General features: G+C 37.1%; 1 protein-coding gene across 5 annotated transcripts; it reads left to right on the forward strand.

The window, feature by feature from the left end:
- The first annotated feature begins 5,617 nt into the window (after positions 1-5,617).
- e2f7.S (E2F transcription factor 7 S homeolog) lies at positions 5,618-17,505 on the forward strand. Of its 5 annotated transcripts, none has more exons than XM_041588592.1 (14): positions 5,618-6,146; positions 6,593-6,685; positions 8,274-8,552; positions 9,950-10,109; positions 10,265-10,552; positions 10,954-11,112; positions 11,303-11,440; positions 12,316-12,504; positions 12,600-12,681; positions 12,808-13,213; positions 13,403-13,519; positions 14,091-14,322; positions 14,429-14,799; positions 15,988-17,505. In XM_041588592.1, the coding sequence occupies exons 1-14, from the start codon at positions 6,138-6,140 to the stop codon at positions 16,156-16,158; spliced, it is 2,694 nt and encodes an 897-aa protein (XP_041444526.1). In that variant the 5' UTR covers positions 5,618-6,137; the 3' UTR covers positions 16,159-17,505. The 5 variants fall into 5 exon arrangements, with proteins under 5 accessions (XP_041444526.1, XP_018111425.1, XP_041444528.1 ...); XM_018255936.2 differs by having other exon boundaries at positions 5,620-6,146; positions 12,313-12,504; XM_041588594.1 differs by lacking the exon at positions 13,403-13,519 and having other exon boundaries at positions 5,622-6,146; positions 12,313-12,504; positions 12,808-13,217; positions 14,146-14,322.
- Positions 17,506-18,447: the final 942 nt, after the last annotated feature.

Consider the following 18,447-nt stretch of genomic DNA (forward strand, 5'->3'; position numbering starts at 1 on the left):
TGATTCACAATTTTTGGCGAAGCAAAATGGGTTGGATTTGCCCATAACTAGTTATGGGCACCTACATCAATTCGACTACCCATACCCAACTTACCTACTCCATCATCTGTTTCTCCAGGCACCTGTAGCTTTATTGGGTCTAGATTATATATTTTAAACATGTTGCAAACACATTTGTACAGTCTTTTTTATATTAAAGAAATAATGACACCAGAAATTAAACCTTTTTTTACATCATAATATTGTCTTAGCATGCTATCTATAATTTTGCCATAAAAGTATTTACAGATGCTTTTACATTACCCATCTGATCTCCCATGTTCCTCTCTGAAGGTGCTGCCATATTTGAGCTTCAGCAGTCTGTTAGCATTAGAAACTGACATATTGAGAAGGGGCAGTCAGGTTGGCAAAACAAGCCAGGTTTAGGAACCTCAAGTGACAATTACTTACAAAAGCAGAACTATCGTGAAAAACGAACAGCATGAGCTATATGTAACGTTTGATGTACATTAATATTTTTAATAATAATTTTAGTGTCAGTATCACTTTAAGGATATTTTAATTTTATATCAAACATAACTAACAGACGTTATTGAAGAGACGTGTTCAGAATAATTGTTCATAATTTAACTCTAAGGCCCATGGCACACTAGGCATTAGCTCCACTTGCACATTTCTGCTTGCAGAGAAAACATTATTGTTTAAGCATAGGCTTAAAAGGCATCATTTCTAGATTTTATCCCCAAAATAATCAAATCCATGCCAAAATCTGCTGGTGACAGAACATTGCCATTTGTTTCAAACAAGGATGCAACGAATCCACTATTTCCGATTCGACCGAACCCTCCGAATCATTTGCGAAAGATTCGGCCGAATACCGAACCGAATCCTAATTTTTATATGCAAATTAGAGGTGGGAAGGGGAAAAAATGTTTACTTCCTTGTTTTGTGACAAAAAGTCACATGATTTCCCTCCCCACCCCTAATTTGCAAATAAGCATTTGGAGTCGGTTCGGCTGGGCAGAAGGATTCGGCCGAATCCTGGATTCGGTGCATCCCTAGTTTCAAATGTGGACATCCCCAGTGGCACCAGGTATTTCTCTGTGCCAACACCTGGGGGATGAAATTCAAAAAAAATTTTTATTACATTTTGAAAATATGGAGATTTTGCACACTTTAGCATTAAACGATCATAGCAGAATGTAACTTTCATGAATTTGGAGTACAGGCATGAGATCTGTTAACCAGAATACTTGGGACATGGGGCTTTCCTGATAGTGAGCGTTTTGTAATTTGGAACTCCATACAGTAGAACAACCCATTTTAAGTTTTTCAGGGGACCAGAAAAAAAATCGTGTACAATCCAGGAAAATGTAAAATCAGGGAAATGAGTATTATACATAATATTTATGTGGGACCACAAGACATCAATGCAAAATTAGGGAAAAAGTAAAATCAGAGGATGTAAAATGGCAGTACTATTGTATTTTAAATCAGCTACAAATAATTTAAACGTTAAATAAACTTTACAGGATTGTTTGCCTCCCATACGGATTAATTATATCTTAGTTAAGATCAGGTACAAGATGCTGTTTTATTATTACAGAGAATGAAATCATTTTTAAAAGTTTCAAGTATTTTTTTTCCCTAAAGTTTCCCTACAATGTGTGCACATTTTGTTATAGTAATGATTTGCAGTATAAATAATCCCATTAAGTTATTGCCACTTATAAAAGTATTCAAGTTAAAACTTTTTTATTTTTGTTTATTTTGAAGCAGTAACTTTAATTATTTGTTAGCAGCAAGGACAACATATTGCTCCCTGCAATTTCTTTGATGTGCTTAGCACAGATTGCAAGGTGGTTGACGATAATAGATGGTTAGCAAATACAACACAATGCAGACAATGCTCCGTTGCGTAAAGTCAGTTAGTCAAGCTGTTAGAAATCTGAGGTAGGATTAGAATACCAGGAAATATGTGCAGTTTTACAAAGTCTAAGAGGACTGCAGGATAAAGTCAATATGATAAAATGCTACAAACAAGTGATTAGATAGGTTTATGGAAATATTTTTCTACATCTTACAAGCATGCAGCACACAAAAAGATGTAAATTTTGCCAGAATTAAAAGCGAAGGGCCTCTGGCATTGCCCCATCATGCCCCTAGGTCTGTTCAATCTCTGGACATTGCATAAAAAATACAGAGAGTTGTCATTTTTATTAGTTCAGCTAACTAGCTGTAGCATAAGCCACCTTTTGATTACCATTACTTAGTAATGATCATTAAAACATTAAGGAACACATTCCAAGAAAACAAAATAAGTCATTTAAATGTATATTTGGCTATAAACATGTGCGGCAATCACCTAACTATATACCACTCGCCATTAATTGAAATCAATCTGCATTTTCATTCAGCAATAAATTCAACTTCTACTAAAGCACGAAGGGGTCCGTTTACTAAAGTTCGTAAAAATAGTCAACCCATTGCCCACTGTCGCAGAGAACAATCTTGTGACCAAATTAACGCCTCTCCCATGTTTACTGAAGTGCGAGAAAACAAATTTGTCTTGGACGTGGCGTTAATTAAACAAGCGTATCAGTTCGCTTATATCTGTCGAATTGTGAGCTTTTTTGGCGTTCATTTAGGCTAACTGCATATATATATATATATAATACACAAAAGCCATGAATATCTTGTAAATTATATCCTTATAAACGGTGAGTAGTGATGTCATCAGTTATAAACGGTGAGTAGTGATGCAATTTCTGTCACATGACTCACTAAAATTTGTGTATTATAATTAATAAAGTACCCCCAGTTGTAAAATATGAGGATATTAGAAGTTACCTCGGAGTTCCATGACCTGTATAAAAACACTCGGCCTTCGGCCTCGTGTTTTTATTTGGTCATGAAACTCCTCGGTAACTTATAATATCCTTATATTTTACAAGAGGGGGTACTTTATTCACTATATATATATATATATATATATATATATATATATATATATATATATATATATATATATAAATAAATATAGATCAATCAATATATCAATGAGTTTATATAAAACAGTATTTACCAGTTTATAAAGTATTTAATATACTTATGGCCAATTAAGTACTAGCAGGAATAAATTATTTTTCCATATCAATTTTTCTTAATAAATTTGCTAAAAATACATTTATAAGTATTTTCCGAAGTGCAATCACTAATTTTTGCTGCTTATGCTTAAAAAGCAAAAATACAGAGGTTTGCCATTTCTATTAGTTCAGCTAAATAGCTGTAGCATCAGCCACCTTTTGATGACCATTAAAGACTATTCACAGTACAGTAATAGACTTTGGTTAAATATAGCAGTGGTACAATGTTACAAATCGGTCTCAAATATCATCTTGAAGGTTTTGGCCGCATAGAATGCAAGTACAGCATTTATACTGGGGCTATAATGCAGTAAGAGAGATTTCCATTTTGTACAGAGACCCTACATTATTATTTAAGGCTGATACTATAGTTTATTTATAAAGTACCAACATATTAACAATACTGCAGAACAGGGAAAAAACGCAATGAAGCGATTACCCAATGATAAAAACATGCATAAACATGAGGTCAGAGGCACGGCCACCAACAACTTGCAAAGGAGGCACAAATGATATATGCACTAGTTATGGCAGAGCTGTACAATAAGATTGAAGCATTGAATGTCTTCATTAGGGTGACAACAACAATTTTGCAGTAAATTTACCTAATCTGAGGCTTTAAAGATTTTAACTAAATCATTTAAACTTATTTTAGAAGTAGACCTATTCAAAGGAAAGCTTTGCAAGGAGTGCATTTTCCTAAAAGAACATGATACTTCCAGAACACCCAATTTCCTTCAATCATTGGGTAAGCAAGAAAAGAGACATGGAGCCAACAAAATGTCTTTATCAAGTTATCTATGATGTAACTTGTTCCTGCTTCCCCCAGTGGTGCAACTACATGTTTCAAGACCTCACAGCAAATCTACCAAGATATGTTGTAACTGGCAATTTATTAGGGCCCCTGATAAGCTTTCGTTATTTATGCAACTGGGTACCGCCAAAGACCCCATAATTGGACCTCTTCTAATGCAGACTCTTACCTTAAAGGTGTCATTCACCTTCAAGTTAATTTTTAGTATGTTACAGAATAGCTAAATCTAAGCAACATTTCAATTGGTCTTCAATTTTTATAGTTTTTAATATAGTTGCCTTCGTCTGACTCTTTCCAGCTTTCAAATGGGGGTCACTGACCCCATCTAAAAAAAACAAAATGTTCTGTAAGGCTACAAATGTATTGTTATTGCTACTTTTCATTACTCATCTTTCTATTCAGGCCTCTCCTATTCATATTCGAGTCTCTTATTCATATCGATGTATAAATGCTGAATAAAAAGCTAAATAACAAAAAAACACATAATAAAAACCGATTGCATATTGTGTCCAAATATCACTCGCTACGTCTTACTTAAAGTTCATTTAAAAGGTGAACAACCCCATTAAGAAATTGCAGATATGTAAGTTTATTTATGAGATTGTGAAAGACTGGGTGGATATTTTTCTACATGCCTTATATCTACTACCCTATATATACTAGATTATTTACACGGCACATGAATACACAGGTACATTACAGCTACACTTAATATCAAACACCCAACAGTATTAAATTGGCATTAAGACTATGACCATATGAAAAGTTTCTTAGGCACACCACACTCCACTTTGGTACAGTCTGACAAGCCAATGTCATGGGAAAACATGTTTTTCTTCAAAACACATCAGTTAATAGTGCTACTCCAGCAGAATCCAGCACTGAATCCATTTCTCAAAAGAGCAAACAGATTTTTTTTATATTCAATTTTGAAATCTGACATGAGCTAGGCATATTGTCAGTTTCCCAGCTGCCCCAGTCATGTGACTTGTGCCTGCACCATAGGATGGAATTACTTTCTGGCAGGCTGTTGTTTCTCCTACTCAATGTAACTGAATCCGTCTCAGCGGGACTTGGCTTTTACTATTGAATGTTGTTTTTAGATCAACCAGGGAGCGGTTATCTTGTGTTCGGGAGCTGCTCTCTGGTTACCTTCCCATTGTTCTGTTGTTAGGCTGCCGGGGGGGGGTTATATCACTCCAACTTGCAGTACAGCAGTAAAGTGTAACTAAAATTTATCAGAGCACAAGTCACATGACTGGGGGCAGCTGGGAAACCGACACTATGTCTAGCCCCATGTCAGATTTCAAAATTAAATATAAAAACAACCAAAAAACAATTTGCTCTTTTGAGAAATGGATTTCAGCACAGAGTTCTGCTGGAGCAGCACTATTAACTGATGCGTTTTGAAAAAAAACATTTCTTTAAACTTTAACTACACAGTGTACACATACCAGCGCTTGACAATGTTACGAACACCCAAACCCCTATACTATCTGCCCTTCCCACGACCCTGACAGAAAGCGTATTTCAAGCCTCTCGAGTAACTTTGATTTTTAGCGGGAAGTTCCACAGTTAGCAGACAGGACGCCCTAAACCCCCCCCCCAGACGTGGTTTAGTCCAGCCACACAAATTAGGCGCGCTTTCAACCCCCTCTTTCAGGTAACTAGCCACTCTCTGACAAATCCGTTACACGCTGCTACTACGCTTCGCTGTTTTCTCATTAAAAGCGCCTCCTCCTTATTTAACCTGCTTAATAAGCGAAACCCAATTTGCGGAAAACAAAAGCTCCGCAGAGATCTGCAATGCTGAAGCAGTGTCCCAGGTAATGGCCCAAGGTGAAGGCGGGAGAGAGCGCGCCAACTCTATCATCAACCGCCTGCAAGAGCGCCAAAAAGAAGGCGGAGCCGTGGGGTGCTTACTGATTGGTTCTTGTAACCGAAGGTTCGTGTGATTGGCGGAATGACTGTGGGACTTCACAGGGCGCCAGAATAGAAGCTGCAGTGGGCTGTGGAATCCAGTAAAGTTTGCGATGAGATCTGGGAAGCTTTCGAAGGGAAAAATCATTTATCTTTACGCGCGCTGTGTAGTATCGGTCAGCGCATTCCACAAACTGGCGCTTGATTAGACCAACTGGGTGTGATCGCTGGCGGCTTCATTTTAGAATTGAACTTCTATGGGAGAGGTAAGTGCAACACGGAGAATACGCACAACTTCTGCTCCTCTAGCGATTACCAAACCTAATGGTTCCCTGTTTTAGTTTAGTTGCCTTGTCCCTATCTAACAGGGGTACCTGCTGCTCTCATCCTCCTCATCTAACACCGGTTTGTGATGAATGAATGGAGGGAGAAACTGTGGCACTTGTTGCGCTCCAGCAGTGAGAGGGTTAAGGCGGCCATTAGTTTCATGTTACACAGGACACCCATTCCCTCCCACTCCCGGGCTCTGGCCATTTCCTTTGCGCCAAAATCAACTGTCCCGGGCGCCTAAATCGATAACCCCTCTCTCATCTACTGCAGCGATTGCCTTCTCTTTATTCACCCTCATTTCTTTTTCTTTATAATGCCCAGCATACTTTCATCTGGTTTATGTCTCCCCTCTAGCAACTATTTCTCCTACTTCTGTTTATAGATGGAGCTAACCAGCTGTTTAACCCTCAAAGATCTGATCAGCACGAAAAAGCCCAAACCAGACCCAGTGGCAGATGGAAGAAGCGCCCATAAAGTAAGTGCAGCAATTTGGCTACTCTTTTAAACTAGACATTTTGTGTAATAATAAAAAAAAATATATATATATATATATATATATAAAATAAGAATGTACCAGTGCATTATACTCATTTAGACATAGAATGAAGCTTAAGAAGTAGTGTTTCAGGCTGATTTATTGAATATTTATGCAAAAACCCAAATAATCCCTTCCACGTCCTGCTCCCTGAATACCCAGGCTGTGCAGGGGAACCTGCGGCTCTCAGCTCACTGCACTGTAGGACAGGAACCAATCAGCAGCTAGCAGGACCTGATAGGGAACTGAAGCATGTCTGTGCTTTTGTGACTGCAGGGCTGTGATTGGCTGTCCCCCTCTTACTGTGCTTCTGGCAGGGACCGTTAGGACACACCCACCCCTCGTTTGAAACAGGGACCAGAGAACATCTATAGGGAGCTCCAATAAAGAGGCAATTTTTTAAACATAATATTAATTTTTAACACCATATATTACTTATAATTGCCTACGAAGGTTTTTTTTCATTTATCCTATATGTCTCCTTTAAACTTGTATTTGTAGCTTGTAAACTCTTTTCAAGTGATCAGGCTAATGGGACAGATATTGTACGCTGTGCTTATTTGTACTTAGGCAATCAATGGCCAAATATCGCCTCCATGGATCGGATCTGCAACAAAGCTGGGCATCTGTTGGTCCCAGTGATCCAATCTGACCGCAGTCTTCTTTGACCACCTGCTATGAAACATTTAAATATGTATTTTATTAAATATGTATATTATGCCACAGGCTTCAATGCACTATTTGCACGTTACACGTTTGCTTGTTTTAAACAATGTATTCCTTTCTATATGAGTTCATTCTACAACTGAATAAAGTATTGTGATCTATCTGCGAGTTTATTAATTGTTCAATTGAATAAAAAAGGGGTCTGGCTCTCATCCGTGGGTTAATATGGTTATTAGTTTATAGAAAAGTTACCCCTTCTTTATCAATTATTCGATATCTAAACTTGAAGTTCCTTCTACTGTAGTGATTAAGATAGTGGTTTGCTTTTAAAGCCGTAAACTATGATATTGATGATATAATAATTGAAATTTCCCAATTAATTCCAAAGTAATGATTAATTCATCAGTTATATGCTTATACTTAAATAAAGTGCCAGTACACATTAATTCAATAAATTCATTTAGATTCACATCCTAAGGACTAAAGTGACTGAGATTGCAAAAGCAATCCATTTTCTTAATCACTACAGTAGAAGAAACTTAGGTATCGAATAACTGGCAAAGAAGGGGTATCTTTTATGTAAAGTCCCACCATTTAAATGTTTCCAAATGTATGGGGGTGACCCATCACTGCAGGACCTATATACCCACATAGTTTTCAGAAGAAGAGATTGTATGGCCATCCACAGGTGGGCAAAATTGTACAGTGTCTAGCCTGTTAGTGGCCAGCTTGAGTGCAGAAGAGAGTTATTCATCACCTGAGTTTTGGGGGGTATTGTTTGGGCATTTTTTCAGCGTGATTATATCGACCGCATGATGTGAATTGTATAAGCACTAGTATTAGTATTATTTTTATCTTCAAGGAGAATATGTTCAATCGGTTCAAGACCAGCCCAAGGTTACCGTTAAGAAACGAGCCAATTGATTTATCGAAGCAAAAGGGTGTTACCCCAGAAAGAATTCCAGTCACGCCTGTGAAAGTGACTGAGAGGCCTCAAGCCGATCCTTGGACCCCCACAGCCAATCTGAAGATGCTAATAAGTGCTGCCAGCCCAGAAATCAGGGACAGAGAAAAGAAAAAAGAGCTCTTCCGCCCCATTGAAAATGATGGCTTAGAGGAAACCGATACTGATTTACAACTGGTAGGTTTTATTGGTTGACTGAATCACTTTCTGGCATGTGATGCTTCGCTACTACACAAGTACACATTGTATATTGTATTGTATTTTACTCAACAGAAAATATGTAAAGAAAGACATAAAACCGAAATAGCTGTGTGAATTTTACACGTTTTTGGCCACAGGCTTAGCATGCTATGCAAGTCAAAATTTAGCAACTATTGTTTCATATGAAGAAACAAAATAAAAAAACATAGTCCAGGGACCGGACAATCCCCAGCTTGCAGAAAGTGTATGACAACTAATACAGTCATCATGGAGTGTTTTTGGAAAGTTAAGCCTGCATTTTCTGCTGTCAGTGTTCAGTCATTTCTGATACAAGATTTTACTGATAAAAATATTATTAGTTGTTTAGTTCATTTGTTAGGGCAATAGAAAAGTTAGACATTGTAATGTTTGACCTAGTTCTGTTGTATGGAAATGAGTAGCCCTATATGGACTTGTTCCTTTCAAAGATCAAGGCTTGCTTATCTCAACTACTATTGTATGCATGTCACAACATGTTTAGTTGCTTGACACATCAACATAATCAACAAAGGCTCATGGGACAGAGGGTTTAATAATCGCCACAATCCTTGGAAATCAAATTATATTTAACTGAAGACATTCATTTACTTAAAATCAAAGTGCACCGCCTGGCATGCAATTGTGCCGGGATGCTAATCTCACAAAATCACAAATGTTGACTTTTGTGTTACCAAGCAATATCCATCTACCCGCAAAAGTGCTCATGGCTGTGTTAGAGCATTTTTACACAAATGCAGAAAAGTATTGAAAAATATAAACCTTATTTGTAACAATACATTTTTGACCATGTCGAGTATACATTACATTATAATTATAATATTTGTTTTTTAAAGCACCAATATGTTCTCCTGGTTGTATATATATCAAGCACATAGATTTATAAAAAAAATACATAGATAAAGAGGGCCCTGCTCAATAAAAGTTAAAGATACAGTGTATATAATTATATACTATCCTAAAGTCCTACTGTTTGGGAAATTCTTTGCTGCGGTAGATCCCACAACCATGTCAGAATTTTATTGAGTTCATCAATTTGAAACAACTTTGCTCCCCAAGGCAGCTCCGTGCATCTCATCAACATTTTCTTAATGGTGCTGTACCTATATTTACAGTAGTACATATTGGTGCAGAGGAATGTTGACAGCAAGCAGAAGTGTGGGTTATATAAATAGCATTTCATTTCTTAAAGCACTTTAGAAGTAAAAGGGCAAAACCTTATATGGTATTTGAGATTAATAGTCTAGGTTAAGCTTTATAAAGAAATGCAGAAGTTATTACCTGTCAACTATAAGTATTGTATCAAACTTCAATTTTTTGTTGTTGTCTTCTGGCAGATGGATAGTGTTGATGATATTGATGACTTAGAAAAGAGGCCTAGCAGAAAGCAAAAAAGTTTGGGTCTCTTGTGCCAAAAGTTTTTGGCCCGCTATCCCAGCTACCCTATTTCAACTGAAAAAATGACCATATCTTTGGATGAAGCAGCTTCTAGCCTTGGTATGTACAAGCTCTCATTAAACCGTATTCAACTTTGTAATGCTATCTATGCAAAAATGACGTTTAGGTTTTTAATGTTTTCCACACCTTTTATCTGCAACCATTTTTCCTGTCCAAAATACACTATTTATTTTAATTTACTTTCTACTTACCAGGGGTGGAACGAAGGCGTATTTATGATATTGTCAATGTACTAGAATCTCTGCATCTAGTCAGCCGAGTGGCCAAAAATCAATACTGTTGGCATGGACAACATAACTTGAATGAGACGCTAAATAACTTACAACGAGTAGGAGAAAAACAGAATTACAGAGCACATATAGCCTGCTTTCACTTTAAAAACATGAATATGGAATATAAGTATGATGAACAGAAGAAAAGCTGTCACGTGGATCAGCAGACTACCTCTTTAATAGAACTGTCTGAAGCTGACTGTCCTTCAGGTAAGGGGTTTGGCAATTTACCTCTATTATTAAAGTTTGCCTGTTTTGGCCTTGGGGGAGCACTTGCTGTTTATGTGCTTGAATGGGATTGAGTCTGAGTGGATAGTGATTCCCAGACCAACAGCTGATGTCCTGGCTAATGACTTTGTTCCTAGGCTAATTCACTATATGTGAATGTTTGTGTATGAGACTTCTGATGTACCATATATATTGTCCCTACCGTATTGAAATAGATTTCAAAAACTACTGTGCAAAATAAACTTGAAATCATTAGCAATTTGTATATATCATTAATAAGAAGTCAATTGTCCACAAATACTATACGGCGTAAATTGCAAATGTTTTATGTGTTTTGCCAATGAATTGTGATTTAATAAAAGCTTTTTATGTCTTCACCTCAGTATCGTCAAGCAGCCGCAAGGACAAGTCTTTGCGTATCATGAGTCAGAAGTTTGTCATGCTGTTTCTTGTATCTACAACTAAGATAATCACTCTGGAGATTGCTGCCAAGATCTTAATTGAAGAGAGCCAGGATGCTGCTGACCACAGCAAATTTAAAAGTAAGTATTCCTTTACTCTGAAGCATTACAATTACTATTTGTTTGATCATTGCTAATGTTTCTAGAAAATATATTTCCTGGATTGGAGAGCTCTTATCCAATCAAAATCCTTGACTATGCGAATGCATGAAAACAATTGCACAGTTTAGTGAATGAGCAAGTAGTGAGTGCTGTTTTCTATTTTTCCTAGCAAAAGTTCGACGGCTGTATGACATTGCCAATGTGCTGACTAGTCTGGGACTAATAAAGAAAGTGCATGTCACAGATGAGAGAGGACGAAAACCTGCCTTTAAATGGATTGGCCCTGTTGACTTCAGTGTGGGTTTTGGTAAGCAGGACTAGCTAAAAAAATACATTAGATTTGCATTGAATCAACAATCATGTTATAGATAGTTAGGGGCCGATTCATTAACTTCGAGTGAAGGATTCAAAGGTAAAAAGCTTCGAATTTCGAAGTTTTTTTGGGCTACTTCGACCATCGAATGGGCTACTTCGACCTTCGACTACGACTATCTAAGGATTCGAAGTAAAAATCGTTCGACTATTCGACCATTCGATAGTCGAAGTACTGTCTCTTTAAAAAAAATTCGACCCCCTAGTTCGGCAGCTAAAAGCTACCGAAGTCAATGTTAGCCTATGGGGAAGGTCCCCATAGGCTTTCCTAAGTTTTTTTTTGATCGAAGGATATTCCTTCGATCGTTGGATTTAAATCCTTCGATCGAAGGAATAATCCTTCGATCGTACTATCTGCGCTAAATCCTTTGACTTCGATATTCGAAGTCGAAGGATTTTAGTTCCTAGTCGAATATCGAGGGTTAATTAACCCTCGATATTCGACCCTTGATGAATCGGCCCCTTAATGTTAGAACTTTGGGTCCTCACCCTTTTGACTTGTATTGTTGCAGACCAAGCTGCTGTCAATAACACTGTCTGTTGATTGCTCCATTGATCCATAATGTCCAGGAATTATTTTATTTGAGGTTCAACCTTCATAATACTTTCCCTTCCATCCTTTAAAATTCATCAGTGGAGCGACTGTTGTTTCCACTGAGGCATAGTATAACATTGCCTATTTAGATTTTCTTTGCGTGTGTGCCTCAATAAAGAAAAGCATCACCCTCATAAATTTATTAAATATTAAAAGGAAAATAATAACCTGAAACTGGATAGTCAAACTGAACAGTTATTTTGTGTTTTTAGAAGACCAGAAAATGGAAGTAACAACAACTACCCCATCGCCAGATTCCAAAAGAGATTTATGTAGCTCATCTCCAGCATCAGACCAAGTCAAACAGAGACTGTTACGACACTCCTCTTTCAACATAGTTCAGTCCTTAACCACTGTAAAGAGGAAAGTTTGCTCTCAGCCATGCAGTCCACAAAAACCTGAAGGTAGGAGCTGGCAGTAGTTCTAGAGGTGTATGATTTGGCTAAATTAATCTGATGTACTAACATGTGAAACCCCATTTGTTACTTTTTATCTTAAGGTGTTGAAAGCAGTGACGGTTATGCATCAAAGATGGCCCATTTGGCAACTATATGTAAACAGAAGGCTGAAGAAGATTCAAAGTGAGTACTGTTTTTGCATTTTTGTGATGAATAGTAATGCTATATTGTCTGATTACATTTCATCCTGGGAAAATTACAATCCTTTGCCTATACATAAATACTTATTCTTTTTCTCTATTTTTATAGGCATATTCGATCTACTTCAAGGAATGGAAACATAAATGCTGCACTACCATTCTCTGTTGTTCCAGTGAATTCTGATTATTGTGTAAAACCTGTAGTCCACGAAGTACCTCACAAAATGGTCCATGAGTCATTAAGCATAGTGCCTCCTTCCCAGTCCCATGAAGAGTGCACCAAACATGGTTTTGTCCCTAACCAGCCATACATGTATCTTCCATCAAATTCAGTCATTATGCTGTGTGGAAACCTATCAGAAAGAAAAGCCAGTGATCAGCAGACTAAGAGTTTACATCCAGTTCCAGACTCTCCTACATCAGAAGAAACCAGTGGAACATCCAAGCAAGAAAGGGCAACAAAACGGCAACATACTGACAAAGATGATGCACCTCTGTCTCTAGTCTTACCAAAGGTATGTTTGTACATAACCAGTTGTAGCAGCTAAGATTTTTTGTTAAGGCAAAATTACCATGAAAACTTTAATACAATATAATGTGATAATTGTGGTAGTAGGATTCTTTCTAAATATAATTAACATTTCTATACTATAACATTTTTATTCTTCCCTATCCCTCTCTTAGCAATCTGTCTCTTCATGCAGGTGGCATATTTTGATGGACAATTAAGTCGTGCGTCACCGTTCTGTGTTTTCCCCTACATGGACTTAAAAAACAATGATGCCAATCCTGCATGTAGCGAGACAGATTACCGAAAGGAGGTTTGTGAAGAGTAATTCACAAATTATTTCAAAAATACATCACAACTGTTAGTTTATTTTATTTATTTTCTCATTTCCACAAGACGAAGCTTAGAATTTTTTTCATTTTCACAAAAGCTTCCATTATGTTGTATATCTATCATAAAGTTGTACAACCAGGTCATCCCATTTTGGTTCAAGACCCACGGAGTATTTACTTTGGGCTGGCACACTAGTTTGACTATATTTTAGTTAATCAGCCAGAGTAGCTCATGGCTGCTATCAGCAGGTCTTTGTGGTCATTCATGTGTATTGTTTATTAGATGACTGGTAGTAAAATTCACCTTAATTCTTGTAATCATAGCGTGGCCAGGACAGGCCCAAAATAAGGTAGGGAGGAGCATGACCTGCCTATAGAGAGAGATTCCTAAATGAATATTTGTCAGCATATTTACGTATTTAACATCCTGTGTCACACCAGGAAATGGCAGAGAATCATTGAGTTTGGGCTGAAGGATTTATTTGGTTAGCGTGGCATTAAAGGTAGCCTCTGTATGATGGAAAGCAGTTACAGATTTCATTTCTTCTACAGAAATCAAGAGTGGATGATACCCAGTCTCTATGGAAAACGGTCTGTAAGATCAGTACACCAGAGCAGTTGCACCATGATTCCAATGGGGAAGAGTACAACACAGAACCAGCCGCCAAGCACAGTAATTTGGGAGACAGAAGTGAACAAGTTGGTAGCAGACTACTGCCTTCCGAACATGTTAATGTGCAGTCTGCTGTGCCACCACAGCTTTTCTATGTTCCCGCAACAGCAGGTTTGTTGGAATTTAAAAGTATTATTGAAGTATAAGCCAACATTTTTTTTTTTGCATTGCATTGCATGGTATGATTTTAATGTGATTTTACTTCCATCTTTTCTAGGTCTCAATAGCTTCAATTTCTTACTGCCTGCAAATCATTCTGTTGGTCTTTCTCCAAGTCAGTTAGCATCCCTTAACGTTCCCTATGTGATGGTACCATCTTCAGCATTGACCGCATTCCCTTTTATTTGCTCTCCTGCTGTGCCTTCTGGTGCCAGTGGCTCCACTTCAAATGGAGGCATGAATTTCAGCCAAATTGGCACATCATCAACCCCTCGTTGTGCGACTGGTGCCTCACAGATGGCTGTTGTAGATCAGGCAAATAATTCTTCCCCACTGAGTGCGAGCCCTGGATCAGGAATGTGTGGCAGTTCTAAAACAGACGCCAATGACTGTTTGAGTCAGTCACTACACAATGCAAAATCTCATAAGGTGAGGACATTTTATTTTTCTTAGTTGTACTCCCATGAAGTAGTGTTTTTGGCTAGCTATAAACATGGCATTACATTTAACGGGGTGGTTCACCTTTAAGTTAACTTTTAGGGGCATATTTATCAACGGCCGAAATTTGAATTCAAAACCGAAATTAAGTCAAAAAGTTTTTTTTGGTTTAATAGGTCCGAATCATACGAATCGAAGGAATATTGCAATCAATCAAATTCGATTCAAAGTTTTTTTCCAACCAATTGACTCCACATAGGTTCTAGGAGGTCCCCCATAGGCTAAAACAGCAATTCAGCAGGTTTTAAATGGCGAATGGTCGAAGTCGGATTTTTAAAGAGACAGTACATAATAAATTTCGATATTCAAATATTTTTTCCAATCGAATTTGGACTATTCCCTAGTCGACGGACACAAAAAATAGCTCGAAATTTGAATTTTGTTCATTTGAAAATTCACCTCGACCTTTGATAAATCTGCCCCTAAGTATACTATAGGAATTTGGTTTTCATTATTTGTTTTTATATAATTATTCACTTTCTTATTCTGACTCTTTCTAGCTTTCAAATGGAGGTCATTGGCCCCATCTAAAAACAAATGCTCTGTAAGGCTACACATTTGTTGTTATTGTTACTTTTTAAAGACTTTCTTGTCTTTGTAATCAGGCCTCCCTTTTTTTATTCAAATCCGTGTACAGTTTCTATGATAATCTGGACCCTAGCAACACGATTGCTGAAATTGCAAACTGGAGAGCTGCTGAATAAAAATCTAAATAACTCAAAAACCACAAATAATGAAAACTAATTGCAAATGGTCTTAGAATATCACTCTCTACCTCATACTGAAAGTGAACTTAAAGGTGAACAACCCCTTTAAAGCTCAATTAATTTGAACAGATGATCTAGACATGCAAGTCTCCTCGTGTTTATCAGCATGTGATGCTATATAACATTTCTAATTGATGATTACATTAGTAATCTTTATATTCACCACACAATAAGCCTGCAGTGCAGCCTGTCTAGTGCTTTTCTATCCATTCACTTTGGTATTTGTCTCTGGTACTAGTCATTCTGCCTTAGGTGGCCACACTTTATATCCCATTAAAATGAATAAAGGAAAATGAAAGTTTTAAGTTACACTCCAATATAATGACTATTTACCCCTGTTTTCCTTTTATAGTCACCAACACCTTTGACTCCAAAAAGCGTTCGTCCACTTCACAAAGATGCCTTCTTCAAAACTCCAGGAAGTTTAGATGTGTCCTCTTCCAGGAAACCACAAAGGACCCAAACCAGATCTTCCAGCTCTGCACAAAGAAAACTGGACATAGACAGCAGTGCAGGCAACTAGGGGGTTGCAACACACCACCACTTGAGAATAAAGGCAAACTACGGTTTTGTGTAGGCTTACACAAATACACATCCATAGCTAGAGATACTTTTATTTGCTTTTTTAAAATACTAACAACAGATGAGCCTGCAATCACTGGTTAAAACTAACCGTTGTGATCTGACAGAAGAACAAAATATTACAAGCACTTAAAAGACTTGTTTTCATGGTCATTTGTGGCTGTTTCAGTCTGTGTTTACAAGCCTGATTGCTTGATGTGAAGTGAGTTGGGACTTAATGGCTGGTACCCATTCCATCCTACAGTGCCTTGAATATGGATGTATCCGCCTGGAAACCAACTCCAGAGACTTGATATCGCCACGCGTTAAGTGGTAACATAGACGTCCTACTTGAATATAAATGTATTATCATTTTTAGTAGCAGCCCTCATGAATTGAAGGGTATTTTAGTGTTAAAGAATGTACCTTACTTTGAACATTAAGACCAAATTAACTGTGAATCATATTCTATATTTTTATAGAATAAGGTGTTTACATGTAACGAAGCTGTCTCGTAATATTTCTAATCATTTTGGTTTTGCCATATTTTGATGGCTTATTGTGTATTTTTAAATTGAGAATGCTAACCTAAAATTCCGCGGTTCATTGCGTCCTAAATATATAATGAGTTATTAATTGTTTATTGTATTTAAACGGCCATTTTAAAATATTTCTTTTGTATGTATGTCGGAACTAAAATAGGCAACTCATTTGGTATGGTTTCAACTTTATGTATGAGATTTACATAAGACAAAGACCATTTTAAACTGTCTGTAAAGAGGTGTTGCTTGTCCTCTGAGATTTTGGAAAATATGAACCACTTCATCGTAGTTTTTTAAAAAAAAAAAAAGACACTACAGTAGCACTCTTGTTCATGTTCTGGTCTTTCATTTTTCTGGTTGTCTTTACCCATGTGATACTTTTCAGAATTCCATTCCTTGTAATATTTATGTTCTATGGCTTTGTTGTACCAGATTCTGTCACTAGTAGGCAATGTGTTATTTTTGCACTGATAATGCTGTAATAATTATGCACTAGGATTCTATTCGCTTAAACTGCTAGCCTCGGCAACACGTGTTAACAGGGTTTCTTTAAATACTTGAATGTATCTACCATGTTTACATTCTCAACAGTCTCCTCTAAAGGAAATGGTGCTATTTTTTTTGTATTTTATCCAGAGCTATTTAGTATGATATTGCACTGCTAGTATATACATGTTGTTTTTGTACTGCTGCTTGAGGGTTTTTCTAATGTTCACATTATCCCCGCAGTTTTGCTATGCTCAATAAAGACAACCACAAAAAAAAAAGGCAATTGGTTTCATTGCAGCAAGAGGTTTTATGGTTATATTCCTTAAAGGGCTACCATAACCTAAAATGATTTTGCTAAATTTAATAAAATACGTGCATGTATCATCTTGTGGATGATATAAGCTGGGAGCATTTCTAGTGCTATACCTGAAGTATTCAACTCAAAATCTATTTAGCTGACCACTCCCTTTGAAAATCTAGGTCCTCTTCTGGCTTTCTGTCAAAAGAGAAACAACCCCTTAATAAAAAAAAAACCCTACCTTACATAGACCTTCCCCGAGCAAATGCCCTAAAAATAAAGCAAATCTTACTGACCCGAAAACTCAATTGAGGTTTTTTTCTCTTAAAAAAAACTTGAATAGGCATTCAAATTGGTCACTGGACCTCTCTCATTGACTTCTACATGAACTCCGCAGGTTTTAGGTAGCGAATAGTCGACTTTGAGTTTTTAAAGGGGCAAGGAAATCTCAAAATTCAATTTCGAATTGAGTTTGGATTATTCAGAATTCGAATTTGCGATTTGACCATAAAAAAAAAATTTGAATAAGAATTTTTAATTCGATCCTTAAAGGAAAACCTATACCCCCCAAACAATGTAGGTATCTATAAAAAGATATTGCATAAAACAGCTCATATGTAAAACCCTGATTCATGTAAATAAACCATTTTCATAATAATATACTTTTCTAGTAGTATGTGCCATTTGGTAATCATAAATAGAAAATTGCCATTTTAAAAAATAAGGGCCATCCCCTGGGATCGTAGGATTCACTGTACTCACAAACATACCAACAAACCATACATGTTAGGTCACATGAGCCAATTAACAGACAGAGTTGTGTCTTTTGCTTCCACACTTCTTCCTGTTACAGTTAGAGTTGAAGTATTTCTGGTCAGGTGATCTCTGAGACAGCACACAGACCATCACGAAATGGTGGCTC

This window comes from Xenopus laevis, chromosome 3S, assembly GCF_017654675.1.
Source record: "Xenopus laevis strain J_2021 chromosome 3S, Xenopus_laevis_v10.1, whole genome shotgun sequence".
In the NCBI taxonomy this organism is placed as follows: Eukaryota; Metazoa; Chordata; class Amphibia; order Anura; family Pipidae; genus Xenopus; species Xenopus laevis.